Consider the following 17,020-nt stretch of genomic DNA (forward strand, 5'->3'; position numbering starts at 1 on the left):
ACGCAACCTTGCTTAACCGGCGTCAAATATCTGCGGTAGGCAAGTAATTTCGTAAAATCATTCAATTGCACACCTTGTTCTAATAAAATAAGGTACATTATTGAATGACATCATTTGCAATAGGTTACGTAACTGCAGATATGCTTAGCCCCACTCGCCAGGTTGTTATGCCGCTATCTATCACGACGCTACATTTTACAGTAAATTCTTTAACTTGTATAGCACTTCACTCTAGTTCAATAGTGCTATTTGAAATTTAACCTTCCGCTTATCGGAATTAAGTCTAAAACAGTTGGTCGCACATTATACACAGCAATCAATCTCAATACTCACCAATGAATAGCTGCACCACAGTCGTTGTTATTCAAAAATGAACTTTATGCACTCGTGGTACAGTGCATTGTATGAATAACTTTTTAAAGATGTTCATTCATGAGTAAAGAATAAAGAATTAGATACAATATCAGTTCCTAAGACCCTACAAGTAGCAGTCAGAAATCTACCTCTATAATTATGTTTAGATGCCATTATGTAACTCTTTTAGCCCGTCAGTTTGTTTTTAGCAATTATCTCACAATTTTTAAACGATCAAAATTAAAAAAATAGCTTTCCACTCTAAGTGACGAAAATACATAGAATAATAATGAGACAATTGCTTACCATACTATTGAGTTTTGTATATTAAAGGACATTAAATAAGTTAGGTATAAATAGTACAAAGCAAAATATGTACGATTTTAGCTAATTTTCTATATAAATAATCTCTTTGTATACTGTGATTATACGATACGTCGCAAAATATATAAGCTGGTAACAAAATACCAAATTGTGGTAAAAATCTTGTCTACTATAATCAGTTTGAATATAAAATCAATCATGTTCCGTACCCTACAAAAATTCGTATCACTATAATTTATTTGTATTTTACCGCTTGTATCAAAACAGTTTTATCGTTAAAATATACAGAAACCTAACTAGCCAAACCTTAGACCGGTATTCCATCCCAGTCTATCCTGTAATTAAAAGTGGGATACAAGACTAGAGTTGTCTTTCGAACTATGTCTGTCAAAGGCCAATATATATAAATGTATTTACAGTTATAAAATGCCCATGAATTGCGCTGTATAATAGACGTAGTACATTATTAATAAATAAAATTAGTGTCGACAATAATAATTACATAATTATCATAGCATAATAAAATAATACTGTTATGATTTATTTACAAGAAATTGAGTTTAAGGCCTGATTTAGACGGCGCGCGAACTCGCATGCGATTTTAGTTACACTGCGGGCTGTTAGTTACGTCCAATTGAACCGACCGATCAAAAACCGCAATGTCATGAAACTCGCATACGAGTTATCGCATCGTATAAATGAGCCCTAATGTATTGATGTATAGGTTGTGATTTAGAATTATTGCTTCTTCTACTGTTTGCCAGTTCAATATCCATTCCGTATACATTTAAAAATAAAAAGAATATAAAATCACAGATATACTGAGAAAGCACAAATATAATGGTATTGGTATAATAGTTTTATTATTTATAGAAACGACTCCGAGCCTTACTAGATATTCTCAAAGCCTTACAACATCCAAGATTTTAGCAAAGTTTTCTCTATAAAGGCTCCTCTTCACGTTGGGCCAACGCCAACGCCAACGAGGGACGCAGCCATGCGGTAGAATGAGATAGCAATATCACTTGCTCCCTCTGACGTATAAATGCGTCCCTCGTTGGCGTTGGCTTTGGCCCAAAGTGAAGAGGAGCCTTAAAGGACAAAATTAAAAACTGCTGTAAAATATAAAAGATTCGCTTGAGATTCTGAGAGTATTCTAATCAATGTATCACAAAAAACAAACTTCGACACTCAGATTAATTTAGCCAGAGGCGCTTGTGTTTTTAAGGTGTCTATTTGTATTTTTATATGTTAAACACATCATGTATAAGAGATTAACTAACAATCAGTCCCACTTAACCTTACGAGGTCATAGATTCGTTGAAGATCTTACTTTAGAAACAATATCAGTCGAAACATTAGCTCCTTACTCGTAACTTGCAATTAAAATCTAAACACCGATTGCTAAAGTACAGTTTGTGATGGCTTGATTAATGAAACTAATTAACTATTTAATATAAATAATTATAATTAGATCTCATTATTTTATGTATATAGAAATTTTAGCACTTTATCGTGCGTATTTTAAGGCGATGTAAGATGACCCAATCTATAATTATTTATCTCAGAAAATCAGCACAACTAAAAAAAATACATATACAACGATTTACAATACATTGAAATGTGTGATTTCTTGCAATAACGCCTAGAAACCGCAAGGAAACATTTGGCTAAGTACACTATCACTAAATCGTTTCCTACAGCTTTGGTATACCCTGCACAGTACTACGCTAGGTCTGCCAGCAACCGACCAATGGACTTGGAATATTGATTTAAAAGAAACTATGTATTTTGTATAGAGTTACCTTAAAATAAAAGAAAGATAGATTCTGGTAGAAATTGCGTGGTAAAGTAACACCACTAGGTACGTAGATATGAAATATGATTTAGTTTAGGCATACACGGATGAATGAGAAAAAGATGGTATTTTAGAGTATATTATTTTAAAGAAATGGGAATGTAAGTCGTGCCGCTTTGGTCATTTTATTATTCGGCACAGTATTTAAAATACAAAGTTGTATCAGTTATATTATAAAATTAACCTTAAAACTTAAAGTAACTCTATGCAAAACACTCCTCAAAAAGCACAGCTAAATAGCGACCGCAAAAAATTAAAATTAACTTACGCGTAAAGCTAATAATGTAAATCGGGCCGAGTTCGCTACAAAATATGAGGTATATTTACTATCCTTGGAACACTTCACTTCCGAGTCGTAAAAACGTCCAAAATGCACCGGGGCAGAGGTCAATTCAAACGCACCAGACATCAAAATGTTATATAAATGATGTAATTTTGTCCTCATTCGCTCGTGTATGCACGTACGGACAAGACCGAGCGAATGATGACTAACTGACATCATTTAGACATCGTTTCGCGGTCAGATGCACGTTCGAAGCGGCCTATTAGACTCGAGATCACGCGACGCCGCTGTCCTGGGCGTGAGCGCGCTTCTTGTCACGGTGGTGGTCCGGGGTGGACTTCAGGATGTCGGGCTGGCCGTGCGAGGCGCGCGCGTCGGGCCGGTTAGAAGTGGAGGTGTGCGAGCTGAGGGTGAGCGTGGCGTTGCGGTCGGAGCCGAGCGTCATGGTGGTGGCGTGGGAGTTGATGGTGTTGTGCGCGTGGTGGTGGGGGTGCGGGTGCGGGAGGGTGGCGGCGGGGGGGAGGGCGCGGCGCAGGCGCTCGTGCGCGCGCGTGAGGGAGTTCATGAGCGGCGTGCCGGGCTGCGTGGCGGGCGGCCGCGACAGCGCGTTCTTGTAGTCCGCTATCAGGTGCGTCAGCTCTACCATCTGGAATAAACGTACCACTTTATGCCCTCATTTTCCGGTATTTTGAATACAGTATAATACACTGATCAGAACGTAAATAATAGTTAAACGCGTGTAAATCGCATCAATGTAGCCAATTTACATTTCTAACTTCTTTCTATACAAACGAAACCCGCTAGTCAAAGTTCAAAATTGAATTGTTTCCTTTTCCAGACTCACCTTGGGTTTGTTGAGACTGATCAACATCTTGTGCACGGGACTGGTCGCGTCGTCTGCGTCCGCATCGATGAGCATCATTAAGTCATCCTACAACAACACATCATATTATGTATCTCAGTTTACAATTTATATAGGTATATGTAGTAGTGTGACCGCTTAAAAATACAAATCAAAATATTTGATAAAAATAATTTGATTTGTTCCCAAAGTTGACCACGTCGTATATTCATAATGGCTTCAATCATAAAAATACACAAGAAAGAAAAAAAACCGGCTCAAGTGCGAGTCAGACTCGCACACCGAAGGTTCCGTACTTTTTAGCATTTGTTGTTATAGCGGCAACAGATATATATCACCTGTGAAAATTTCAACTGTCAAACTATCAGGGTTCATGAATTTCATGATATACAGTCTGGTGACAGACAGACAGACAGTCGGACAGTGGACTCTTAGTAATACCCTGTTTGTACCCTTTGGGTAAAGAAGCTTAAAAACAGTTTATTAAAAGATAAAGTACGCATTACAGAACATAAACCGATTTTAACACGGAGACAGGGAAACAAACAAAACAAGGGTTTAAGTGGACGTAGTTTAGGGTAAAAGATCCAATCCACAAAAATCTGTCAGTGAAATTTGAACTTTCTGTCAAACGGAAAAGTCATTAATTTAAATGACAAATTTTAGAGGATGGATCTTTTACGCTAAACTACGTCCAAGTAACAATAATATTAAAAACAACGAGAAGTAGTCACCTGTAGGCCGCCGAACAGCCCGATGGAGCTCAATGCGTAGCGGCCGATGACGGACATGGACGCCAGCTCTAACACTGTCACCCCGTCTTCTGACACGGCTAGCCACGCCATTGACAGGTCTGGCTGCTTTATCTGTACACAAACAAATATACATATATGAATATTTATTAGTATTCTGAAGTTTCAACACATTCTGAAAGATTGCAAAATACAAAAAATACGTAAGAAAGGTCATTTTATGACAATTATGACAGATAACCACTTGTATCCAACAGAAAGTTGCCACTTTATCGATTAGAAAAATCTAATGCATTTTTTTTCAGCGTCCGCGTCTCTATCCCCTTATTAATATGACGCCCTTTAGGCCAAGCAATAAGAAGTTATAGAGGGAAATGCTAGGAACACAATTTTTGACTCCGTAACTTTGTTTGGACTAGTTAGGAGGTGAACATATCAAAAGTCCCCGGCCGTAGCCCCGGTGCTGGGGGGTAGAGGGGGGAAAGAAGGTCTCATTTTTCGGTTTTTCACTTATATCTTGGAAATTTTGCGTCTTAGCGACATGACTACTAAGACAAACCAAAAGATGATAAAATTTGTTACAAGTTTTATTCAGTCAAGTTTTTCGATATCTTGAATAGTTTTTGAGATATCCGCTCTTGAAAGTTAATTTAGGGCTTTCAATTTTATCTTGATATCTACATTAGTGACGCTGCTAGACCGTGTTTGGTATCATTTTCGTATAAATCGGGGGTGCTGAATTCAGTTTTGGTATCACATTGACACCATTCCTAAGAAAAAACATATAAACTTTAAACAAATACCTTTTTTTTAAATTCCTCTTCACGCTTAAACCGCTCAACCGATTTAATTGAAATTTGGTATTTGGTATTTTGGTTGGAATATTTCGAGTCCCAAGACAGGACATAAGATATTTTTTATCTCAATAATCATCCTTTAAAGTTGTGAAATGGAGTATGGGGGGAATTCAACTTCGTCGACGAAACTGAATTCCTGAGGTTAATACTGCTCAAGGTAAGGTTTGAAGTCATGTTTGGTATCACTTTCATCTAAATCACAGATGTATTCCGTCCTAAATTTCATCTAAACCGGTTCAGCGGTTACTGACTCCCCATACAAACTTCCACCCCACTTTTCACACCCTCAAAAGATGCTTTTGGTTATAAAAACTATCCTATGTCGTGTATCGAGATTTAAACTATTTCTATACCAAATTTCAACGAAATTGGTTCAGCGGTTTAAGCGTGAAGACGGATTTAAAAAAATATTTATTTTTAAATTTTGGTTTTACTTCGGAATGGTGTCAATGTGATACCATAAATGAATTCAGCACCCCCGATTTATACGAAAATGATACCAAACATGGCCTAACAGCTTCACTGACGTAGATATCAAGATAAAATTAAAATCCCTAAATAAACTTTCAAGAGCGGGTATCTCAAAAACTATTCATGATATCGATAAACTTGACAGGATAAAACTTGTAACTAATTTTATCAGCTTTCGGTTTGTCTTAGTAGTCATGTCGCTAAGACGCAAAGTTTCCAAGATATCAATGGAAAACCGAAAAATTCGACCTTCTTACCCCTCTCTACCCCCCAGCAGCGGGGCTACAGCCGGGGACTTTTGATATGTTCACCTCCTAACTAGTCCAAACAAAATTACGGAGTCAAAAATTGTGTTCCTAGCATTTCCCTCTACAACGTTTTTTGAGCATTCATTTCTTGACCTACTTAGGTTTTTGGTCTATAGTGCCACCAAAATGTCTGAGTTATCTTTTTCAGTAAAGAGCCCATTTATTTCTTTTTGATTCATAACAAATGTATTTTTCATTTGAATTGAATTGAATTTATTTGAACTAAGTTGACTAAGGGTCGGTTGCACCAAACCGCCTGTCACGGCGTTCGCAAAATGTTATAGTATGGGATATTTCATAGATTCCTGCTGCGTGATGTTGATAAGTCTTATAACTGTGGTTGGTGCAACTGGCCCTTAAGGCCGAGCCACACCGGCTTGCGTGTACGTGCGCGTGTGCGTGCGCTAAAATGTTGGAGCCGCACACGCACACGTCACGCAAGCGGTGTGCCATCTCTCATAAGGATCTGTATACTACAACGCCGCACGTGCACGTCACGCACACGCAGCCGGTGTGCACAGGGCTTTAATGTTGAACGTTAGCGTACCCTCGCCTGGAAGAGCGTGGCCCCAAAGAAAGGCCACTTCCGTGTGCAGTTGAGGTAGATCCGCACGCAGTCCGACGTACTGCGGCCTTTCAGCGCCGTCCATTTGCTACGCAGCTTCTCCTCCACTTCTCTGTAATAGTAAACACAATATACTCGTAAGACAAACGAATATTTGTCTAAAGGTAATGATTACGCCCAATGTATGCAATTATGCATACAGATGTAGTGCATAATTATTTTCCATCGCATTTGCACGGAAAAGCAATTAGTAATCAGTGTATTTATTGCTTTCATAGGTTATTACATAGGTTGGTACATTATATTGGTTCAGCTATGAAAACCCTGTAGGGCACTGCAATATAACTTAAATCTAACTTAATAACTTAATAAGTACGATCGTGTCTTGCTATTTCAGTCAGTCTCGGTATAAAAAGTACCTACTAAAGTTGACTGATGTGATGTAGCATGATAAATACGAACGTTTCCGTACGATGGAAAACAATTCTGATCTGTTTAGGATTTCATAGTTTCAAAGCCGTTAAGGGAACTTACGATTTGAAACTAAACAACATCTTTATCATGCAACTAGTGGTAACCCAAAAACCCCTTAAAAGTAGCATAAATATTATCACTACACCTTAGAAAACAAAGTCCCCCGCCGCGTCTGTCTGTTTGTGTGTATGTGTGTTCGCGATAAACTCAAAAACTACCGAACGGATTTTCACGAGGTTTTCACCTATCAATGAGATTCTTGAGGAAGGTTTCAGATATATAATTCCTTAATGTTTTGTGTGACCAGTGCGAAGCCGGGGCAGGTCGCTAGTAAAATATGATGAAGATGATGCTCTTCTGACCGATTTCGGCCACAGCGACTGTGTGCTCTGGAGTAGGCAATTTTTAACTCGTGTTATTAGAGTGAAGCTGATCCACTCTCTGATGCGCCCTTAAGTGGCTCACGTACCCTATTTTCTTGCTAAATACTCGAGTGCATTTTGGGCACATCAGCACACCACCTAAATAATAAGGATGATAAAAAGCACATGGCTGCGATGCATGACGCAACACCCAGTACGAGCAGGTAAGATCGGTTACCTTAGCTCGTCATTACTAAGCGTGGCCCGATGCATGACGCAACACCCAGTACGAGCAGGTAAGATCGGTTACCTTAGCTCGTCATTACTAAACGGTATCGGTAAGGGTAGAAGCGGTGCGCCAGCGGCTGGTTGTGTGTGCTGCTGGAGGCGCTGTAGTCTCCCATGTCGAGCTGCGCCATTAGCGCGCCCAGCTCCGCCGCCAGAAATGATTGGCGTTTACTCCACCGACAGGAGCAAAGCTCTTAAGATGATGATGAGGTAAGATTGGTTACCTTAGCTCGTCATTACTAAGCGTGGCCCGGTATCGGTAAGGGTAGAAGCGGTGCGCCAGCGGCTGGTTGTGTGTGCTGCTGGACGCGCTGTAGTCTCCCATGTCGAGCTGCGCCATTAGCGCGCCCAGCTCCGCCGCCAGCTCTCGAGTTACCGGGAATCGGCCTGCTACCACTGCAAAAATATCATAAATTCATTATATAAGTAAAAAAAAAAAGCTTGGGAATAAATCTAGGCTAAGAAACAAGGTAGAAAGCATGGTATAATAATATACTCCGCCTGGTACTCTCTTCCCGTCTTTTCTACGTCATTTGACTGACACAAGCCTACGTCATCATGCTACAGCGCTATATGATAATATGCGATAGCACTATATATAGCGGCCATGTTATTGTGATGTAGGCGTGTGTCACTCTGGGAAGAGAAGACCATGTTTTATTAGACTATGGTAGAAAGGGTAAAATAAACACGCCCACAGATATTCACTATGACATATCCCTTGGCGTTTTTATTCAGCATAAAGGTATTGGGATCATCTATCCAATAAATGTATTTATTTCTGTGTTACTGTTTTGCCCTTTTGCCGGTACGGTATTCCTGGCAGCTGAAACTAGAAGTTGAAACAAAAATGTCAACACATGTTGACTACAATTGGACTCCAAAAATTTTATCAAGAGAGACACCGGTCAACCATTCGCTTCTCCAGTTTTCTTTCACGGGGTTTTCCAAACACCGCCCGTTTCTGTACGTCATTCGATCACCCGAGAGTTCTCGAACTTTCCTGATAATTTCTCTCGGAGCTTCATCTTTCATGTTGATATTACTTGATGACTTACCTTGTTGGTTAACTTGATAGCAGAGTAACAGCCGCTCCTTGTCCGTCTCGGTCCGCACGGAGCTTTTGAAATACAGTCTGTTTCTGTACGTCAGTCGAATCACCCGAGAGTTCTCGAATATTCCTGATCATTTCTCTCGGAGCTTCATCTTTCATGATGATAGTACTTGATGACTTAGCTTGTTGGTTAACTTGATAGCAGAGTAACAGCCGCTCCTTGTCCGTCTCGGTCCGCACGGAGTTTTTGAAATACAGTCTGTTTCTGTACGTCAATCGAATCACCCGAAAGTTCTCGAATTTTCCTGATAATTTCTCTCGGAGCTTCATCTTTCATGATGATAGTACTTGATGACTTACCTTGTTGGTTAACTTGATAGCAGAGTAACAGCCGCTCCTTGTCCGTCTCGGTCCGCACGGAACTCTTGAAATACAGCCTGTTTCTGTACGTCAGTCGGATCACCCGAGAGTTCTCGAATTTTCCTGATAATTTCTCTCGGAGCTTCATCTTTCATGCTGATATTACTTGATGACTTACCTTGTTGGTTAACTTGATAGCAGAGTAACAGCCGCTCCTTGTCCGTCTCGGTCCGCACGGAGCTCTTGAAATACAGCCTGTTTCTGTACGTCAGTCGGATCACCCGGGAGTTCTCGAACTTTCCTGACCCTTTCTCTCGGAGTGCCGTTTCCCATTTTGATATTACGTCGCATAACTGGAAAAAATAAGATTTTGTTTAAGAGGCATCTTATGTGTTTACGTATTTTCACATATCTATATTCACGTAGTCATCACATGCTTATTCATCATTCAAGAGCGAACTGATGGGATTTAAGTGGCAATTTGTTACCTAGTTTACACATAATTACACCTTCTCACCGAATAAATTGAACTGGATTTATAAAACTTATAAATTTGTATTTCAAGATGAAGTTAGAATTTTCGTAAAAAATGTCATAGGAGTCGTTTTCAACATTTCTAACCACGAAAACCATAAAAACGAGACCCTTGCCGACTGTTATGATAACGTCCATATTAGTATTCGAAATCTGAAAATTGCTTTACCTTCTTATCGGGTTTGATGTGATGTTCTAGATCCTTCTCTATCGGGTCGTCGCTAAATAGCGCGAAGCCCGAGGCGGTGGCCTCGCGACAGCCCAGCTCCGTGCTTAGCGTCGCCAGGAACTCTTCCACCGTCGTCGACCCGTCGAAACTTATCACCTGTTTACAACATTAAATATTTTAAAAATAATATCATGTTGTAGAAAAATGAAGTCCCAACTTAAAATCCTGACCCCGAACGCTTTAAGACGGTAAATTATAAAACGTAAGATGCGTTACGCCTAAAAGAGCCTTACAACACGACTGTCAACCACCCTGACCTTGGTAGGGACTCAACAGAATTTGGTTCCCAACCGCGGTCGGAACCTACCAAGGTAGTGGTCGGAAGGCTGGTTGCCGACCGTGTAGTGTAGTTTAGAGGTGTCCAGATTGTCTTGTATACCTGGTAGGTGTTGTTGAGCATGTGCACGGGGATGGCGTGCGGCAGGCAGTGGTGGTAGGGGTTCTTGAGCAGGATGGAGAGCACCTCCATGCGCGAGGGTTTGTCCTCGCGGCCGCCGTTGCGGATGGTACGCTCGAGAGCGCGGGAGCAGTAGGCTGCGTATTTTCCGCATTCCGTTCTGGAAATGTAAGGTTGTTTTAGTTTGTGTCTTTGTATCTATGATATACAGTCTGGCAAAAAAAATATCATTAGAAAAAGGCGCAAAATATGGAAGCAAAAATTTGCCGCCCTTTTCTGTGGACAAAATTGGCTTATAGTTAGTTATATAATAGACAGAATCAATACTCTTCATTTAATTCAGGCGATACTCACTTGGAGTCAGAATGCCTGCTAAGGTGTAGCTTCAGGTACCACAATAGCCTGTTGTTCCGCGGCACGAACAAGCTTACAGCCAGCGCTAGTAACTGCCACCCTTGTACGAAGCTGTATACGTACACGGAAAAAGTCAATACTTATCTCTAAACTAAGATACACTCACTTGGAGTCAGAATGCCTGCTAAGATGTAGTTTCAGGTACCACAATAGCCTGTTGTTCCGCGGCACGAACAGGCTTACAGCCAGCGCTAGTAACTGCCACCCTTGTACGAAGCTGTACGTTGGTGGGTTGCTCTTGCAATCCACGGAGAGTAGAGGCGCCTGGAAAGTTCCATAGGTTATGGTGATTTGATAGAGATTGCTAAATACTGGTTTGTTTTAAAAGTAATAGAAAACTAGCAAAATTATTGTGTTTATGATAAAATACAATTAAAGAAAAGTTTAGATAATATGAATTTTAAAACAAAGTTAATTGACAGATCGCGAAAACACATTAATTTTGCCATTAGGTCAAGAAATAGATAGTATTTTTAAATTTGTTAGTAGGTATTTTTTCCTATTTCATCTTAACTATCGCTTTTCTTACTTTGCTTAAATAATATATTGGGTTGCGAATTAAGTAAATAACATATTGGCTTCTTTTTCTCGCACATTAATTTCTCACTTGACGCATTTAAAAATAACGCTATCTACCGGGCGTTGTACACTTTTGAATTGTAACATTGATAAAAACGCCATCTATCGTCCGTGTGCGAAACTACGCACACTTGACTAGCAAACTGTACATTAATTACACCGCCATCTCTGGTCGGCGCTCAGGACTCTTATCCTAACATTGCAAACAGTGCCATCTGTATTTCGTCTCCAGAACTTCTTGTACCTGTATGGAGCTCGGCGAGCCGCCGCTGGGCGCGGTGTCGCTCTTGTTGTCGCCGCCGACGGACGCGGCGCCGGTGTCGCACGTGAACAGCGATTGCGTCGCGCATAGTAGTAGTTGCTGTACAAATGAAATGTTGGTGGTCTATGGGAGGCTACTGGGGTAATTTAACTACCTTCTTATAGTTTAACACATTCGAGTGCCGGGAACCCGCACGGCGGGTTCTCTGTTCGTAGTCGTTTTCCTCTACAAAGCGGGAAAACGCTGGGATCGGCTACGAGCGTAGCGCTACGAAAACGTGAGCAGTGAATGTGTTAATTTGCCCGTTACAGAGATTTGAGTTGGTTAGCCTGTTAGTTATGAAATCAATACATTTAAATTTATTTTGTGATTGTTGGACGAACAGGGACTTTCATTACTAAAGTCAATAAAAACCCTTGTTGTGGATTGGTTTGCCTCTTTCAGACCCTTTTTCCTATTTTAACTCTTGACAAATTCAGTAGGTTATCAAATAATAAAGACACAGCGTATATAAATTTCTTGTGTGTGCTAATTTAAGCACACTTGAAATTAGTGGAAATTCTGTATTTAACTATTATTTTGCATAGAAAGGTTTGATATGCTTATACATATATTATATATTATAACGTACTCACACTTTCAATAAATTTAATAAAGTAACATTGTGATCGAAGGATGTCAACACATGTGTGTGAATGATCTGTGACACAAACATACTTCGGAAACACATAGGACAGTGAAGTTGACAATGTTCGCACAACAAATACAATGACAGTGTGTACACTTTAGGGATTTACGGAATGAAACAACTTTATGCCATTTTATTAAAACGATGACATACTGTTCTTCTTTTCTCCAAAACAGCGGCGCCTTAAATAATTTCAATCTATCATATATAAAAAAAACCTAAAGTCCAATAAGTTTTTGGCAAAAATTAAATTTTTGGTACAAGCTTTTATCGCTGACTGTACTTTTCTTTCCGCAGGCAACTAATACTCATCGAGATAATTCTAAAAACCCCAAACACAATTAGGTTTCGTTGTTTTATCACAGAGTTCCTATGGCCACCTCCGGTCTCCATCATCAGATCAGCTCGATGACACCATAATATTGCATTGTCACCCGACTTACGTATGTATGCAAAATTTCAGCTCAATCGGAAACCTCCCGGTTTGTGGATCAAATTTAACTCGCAAGATTTGATTACAGATAGACAGACAGACAGACAGACAGACAACGGTCAGGTGAAACTAAATAAAAGCTTGTAAAATACAATTGTTCGATTGGTATTATAGCTAATCAATTAATTATCGAACAGTTTACGAAAAAAAGTAGCGCCATGTAGTTCAGGTGCTAAATCATGTTTACATTGATGCGAGTCCCACTAATCCATAATATATTACTAGTCTGTACAGACATTTTGCTACCACTATTATATTAATAATAAGATTATTTTATTTAAAAGAAAAACGAAGTTTTTTTTTCTCTAAGTAGTTTTTCTTCGAAAATTTAGGGTTTCAATTTAGAACATTAAAACGCCATCAAAACCAGTGAACCTTTTGTATTCTGTACGAAGTGCTATTTTAATTTTTTCTGTGATGAGTGAGACTTTAACATCCCAATGGAGGTCTGTGATAGCATAGAGAGTAGGTACTCTATGCACATTATTGTGTTATAACCCTGTTTTAAAAGTACAGATAATTTTGTCATAATAATACTTTTCTGTACATTAGTTAGTGCCAGTGCTATACGCTATCGTGTTTTGTGCTTTTAAATATACCCAATACACCAGTCCTCTAGCTTATTTCACCCAGTGAATATATACAGAAGTAACGTATCACCCGCGTGTATTCATATGATTCAGTGCAACTGCATAGTATGTGTGTGAATTATACTTAAATAGTTAATAATTGCTCAAGTAATAGCTGTTTTCAACCAGTGCCCAAACACTAATGTTGTCCAATAGCTGGGTCCACACAGAGCGAGTTCTCGCGCGAGGCAATTTCCCCGCGCACGAAACAGCCAGTGTAGATGTGTCTCGGCCGAGGAGGCGCGAGCGAGGCAGGTCTACACTGGCCGTTTTGTACGCGAGGATATTGCCCCGCGCGTATGCTCGCTCTGTGTCGACCCGGCTAATGCCAAAACACGAATGCTATAAATAATCGCGTTGCTAGAAACTTTAAATTTTTAGTTATTAACTCTTTAAGGATAGGGCGACAAACAGCGTCAAATACTATATTGGATAGAATATACAGGTTAGAAAGGGCACTGTTTTTCCAAATAGTATTGCCATAGATGTGTCAATACAATCTTAATCAACAAAGACTAAGATAAGTCAAGTTATAAATTCGCTGTAGGTATGCGTATTTATGCTTTGAAGGATAAAGGAATAGTTTAACAAAATACACAAGTGAAAATGGCGCAGGGTTAAGACACATTTCATCTCATCATGGTAATTTTTGGACCATTAGCCATATTGTGCGAGGTGATTAGGCAGGCCATACTGAACGACTTTTTCTATGGAACCAACTCCTAAATCACAAAAATTTTTTTGGCCGTTTCATACATTTTGGTCGAGTGGATGTCGACGTTTTCTATGGGAAGGCCAAATTTTTTTTTAGGATTTCGGGGTTGGTCCCGTAGAAAAAGTTGTTCAGTATGACTTATGTACCTAATCACCTCGCACAATATGGCTAATGGTCCAAAAATAACCCTGCATAAATAATGTCATATAATACTTAAAATTTCAACTTGATTCTTATACTAGTACGTACGTACCAAAAACACACTATGCAATTACACTAAATAATTTATCTATATACTTACCGTGCACACCGGAAGATAAACTTTGAACTAGATAATAATAAGGTATATATTTTTCTAAACAGTAAATATAAGGGTAAGGCTAAAACTTGCAACGTCAACCTTTCATAACAAAGGAAGATCTAGTGCGAAGGGCGATGACAGAGTATGGATGACAACAAACATTCCCTAGGTCTAAGGAGGGGCAACATTCTTGGAAAAAAGTATAAAATAAAATGGGGGGAAATTTACACCAACATTCCATTTGAAAATTTGCAACAACAGATACATATCGCTTTCACTGCACTGGCAACATTTAAACCATAGATAACTTTTTAATCTATGGTGTCTCTATGAGTTGCCAGTACTATAGATCAAGTTGGAATACAACTTTTGCCCTCAAACAATGTTGATCGTCGAAAAATAATAGTGTCTAAGAAATTTCGCATAATAAAGAAGCCAATAAAATTATCACTTTCACAATTCCAAATTGATCAACCACGAGACATGAAGCTTTCTTTTTTTAATAGGCAACACACAAAGCTAACGCTAAATGGCTTGTTAGTGTATATTTACAATTAATTTTTGAATGCAAAAAATTTTTTTTTTTCGAAGCCTTTAAAATCGTGGCTGCCGGTGTTAAGCGCGGTAAAATTCACGCTACAGAATGAGTGCTAGTGAAAAAAATAAAAGACCGGTGTTCGAATGAATGAGAGAAATGGTGACAATATGAAAAAAGCTTTAAAGCGTCGCCATAAGCCGTTGCGAATATAAAGCGAAATAACTTTCAACCAGTACTCATTTAAATTTCAACCTTAATGCCAAATATTTAAAATTCAGTATATAATAAAAGTATTTGCTATTGAGATCAATAAAGTGTGGTTTAAATCAATACTGGTTAGACTTTATATTCAATGGAGGCTTCCATTTCCCGATTATTAAAATTTTATATTTTCATTACTGCATTTTATTGTACTTAATGTTTTTTTAATGAAGCCATGCCATATCATTATAATAACAAAATACAATTTAGTTTGATAGTTTCTCAAACGAATTTGTATTGAACAGCAAATTAAAACAGATAATGTTGGAGTGTTTTTTGATTTGCATTTTAAAACATAAATCTTATTTATCCTCGTGCCGCCCAATGTACATTAGGATGTACAATCAGTTTCGATGGAATGTCAACCTTAATAAAAAACGAATTAGGCAGCATTTCATTTGTCTTGTAAAATTTTCGAACAAATGAAATTCAACCCAATTGAATATACAATAAGATTCTAATTTCCTTGGCAATAATTTTGTATGGTGGGCGGCACGAGGTTAAAATGCAAGTATTTTCTTATATAAAAGCACTCCACATTTTAGGCACAGTCGAACGGTAAGAGTGGTAAATGGTATATTTTATTAACATCAGAAAACCATTCTTTAATAATTAGGTGGGACTTTTTTTCATCGTTTGTTTTGTTTAATTAAATTACATTTATAAACAATGATCCATTCTGTCATGTTGTTATCTTTTATTACTTGAAGGGCGAGACAAATCTTCGATAACATCATTTATAAAATAAATGTAATTATCTTTATTAATGTTTTTTCTTAACATAACACAGTCCATAGCTAATATAGTCATAACATAGTTAATATATAGGCTAGAATAAGCCCGTGACACCCTAAGCAAATTTTATAGATGCGTTCAAATCATGTAAACACGACATCAAACATATGTCTACATATTTGCACCATAGCTTAATCTGCCAAGGCGCAAAACGGAAGCATATCCTTGAAGTCAACCGTCCATGTTATTAGCCCACCAAATCCGTACACGGCGGGAAAAAGTTCATAAGTGTCGAGAAAAAATTGAAGAAACTTGAACTTTGAACTTTATTTTACAATATTTTATAGTTCGTTTTTTTAGCATTAGAAATAAGGTAAACAATCTTGATGTGTCTTTTAATTGAAAAATATATTTTAAAAATAAGTTACGGCAAATATGTAACAATTATGAATCTTATGCGATCATTTATATTCTTCTGCTTTTATAAGTAATAGTTATTGATTTTTAAAAAGCGTTTTTCAATTAAAAGACATGTCAAGATCGCTTACCTTCTTTCAAGTTCTTTCTAATGCTAAAAAAACGAACTATAAGTTCCTTCAATAAAATATCTCGAGTTATCAACTTCTTCCCGCCGTGCACGGAAATAACCCATTGACCACCCACCACCGCGACCTTGAAAAACCTTGCAACTTACATTCTTAAGCTTCTGCGCTTTAACGTTAAGCTTCTGGTGGCGCCTCGCGCTAGCGGGCGACGGCGCCGGCGCCGGCGTTACCTGCACGCCGTGCTTGCTGTGCGTGTGCGGCGCCGTCTGCTTGGCCAGCGCCGACACCAGCTCGTCCTGCAGCTCGGCCACCTCCAGGCACTGCTGCAGGGCGTTCTGCGCCAGCACCACGTGGTAGTCGATGCCGCAGTGCTCCACGCACACGGACATGAACAGTTGGACGCACTGAAACACGTTTCCACGGAAAGGATATTTCAAAAGGATACAATAAGATCAAACGTGCAAAGGTTAGTGCAGATGACGCTCCGAAAAATCTCCAGCTGTTCCCGCCAAGTTTTTACCACCGTTG

General features: G+C 38.9%; 1 protein-coding gene across 1 annotated transcript in view; it reads right to left on the minus strand.

The window, feature by feature from the left end:
- Positions 1 to 1,777: 1,777 nt before the first annotated feature.
- The window catches only part of LOC134671340 (uncharacterized protein CG43867), a 448,491-nt gene continuing 433,248 nt past the window's right edge, over positions 1,778 to 17,020 (minus strand). The window contains exons 22-32 of the mRNA XM_063529166.1: positions 16,642 to 16,896; positions 11,570 to 11,686; positions 10,853 to 11,010; positions 10,315 to 10,492; positions 9,876 to 10,031; positions 9,351 to 9,525; positions 7,983 to 8,154; positions 6,617 to 6,746; positions 4,416 to 4,547; positions 3,664 to 3,750; positions 1,778 to 3,465 (exon numbers count right to left, since the gene is read on the minus strand). Of these exons, the coding sequence (XP_063385236.1) occupies positions 3,094 to 3,465; positions 3,664 to 3,750; positions 4,416 to 4,547; positions 6,617 to 6,746; positions 7,983 to 8,154; positions 9,351 to 9,525; positions 9,876 to 10,031; positions 10,315 to 10,492; positions 10,853 to 11,010; positions 11,570 to 11,686; positions 16,642 to 16,896 (1,932 nt within the window). The 3' untranslated portion in view covers positions 1,778 to 3,093. The remainder of the gene's footprint in view (positions 3,466 to 3,663; positions 3,751 to 4,415; positions 4,548 to 6,616; positions 6,747 to 7,982; positions 8,155 to 9,350; positions 9,526 to 9,875; positions 10,032 to 10,314; positions 10,493 to 10,852; positions 11,011 to 11,569; positions 11,687 to 16,641; positions 16,897 to 17,020) is intronic.

Source organism: Cydia fagiglandana, chromosome 15, assembly GCF_963556715.1.
Source record: "Cydia fagiglandana chromosome 15, ilCydFagi1.1, whole genome shotgun sequence".
NCBI classification, from domain to species: Eukaryota; Metazoa; Arthropoda; class Insecta; order Lepidoptera; family Tortricidae; genus Cydia; species Cydia fagiglandana.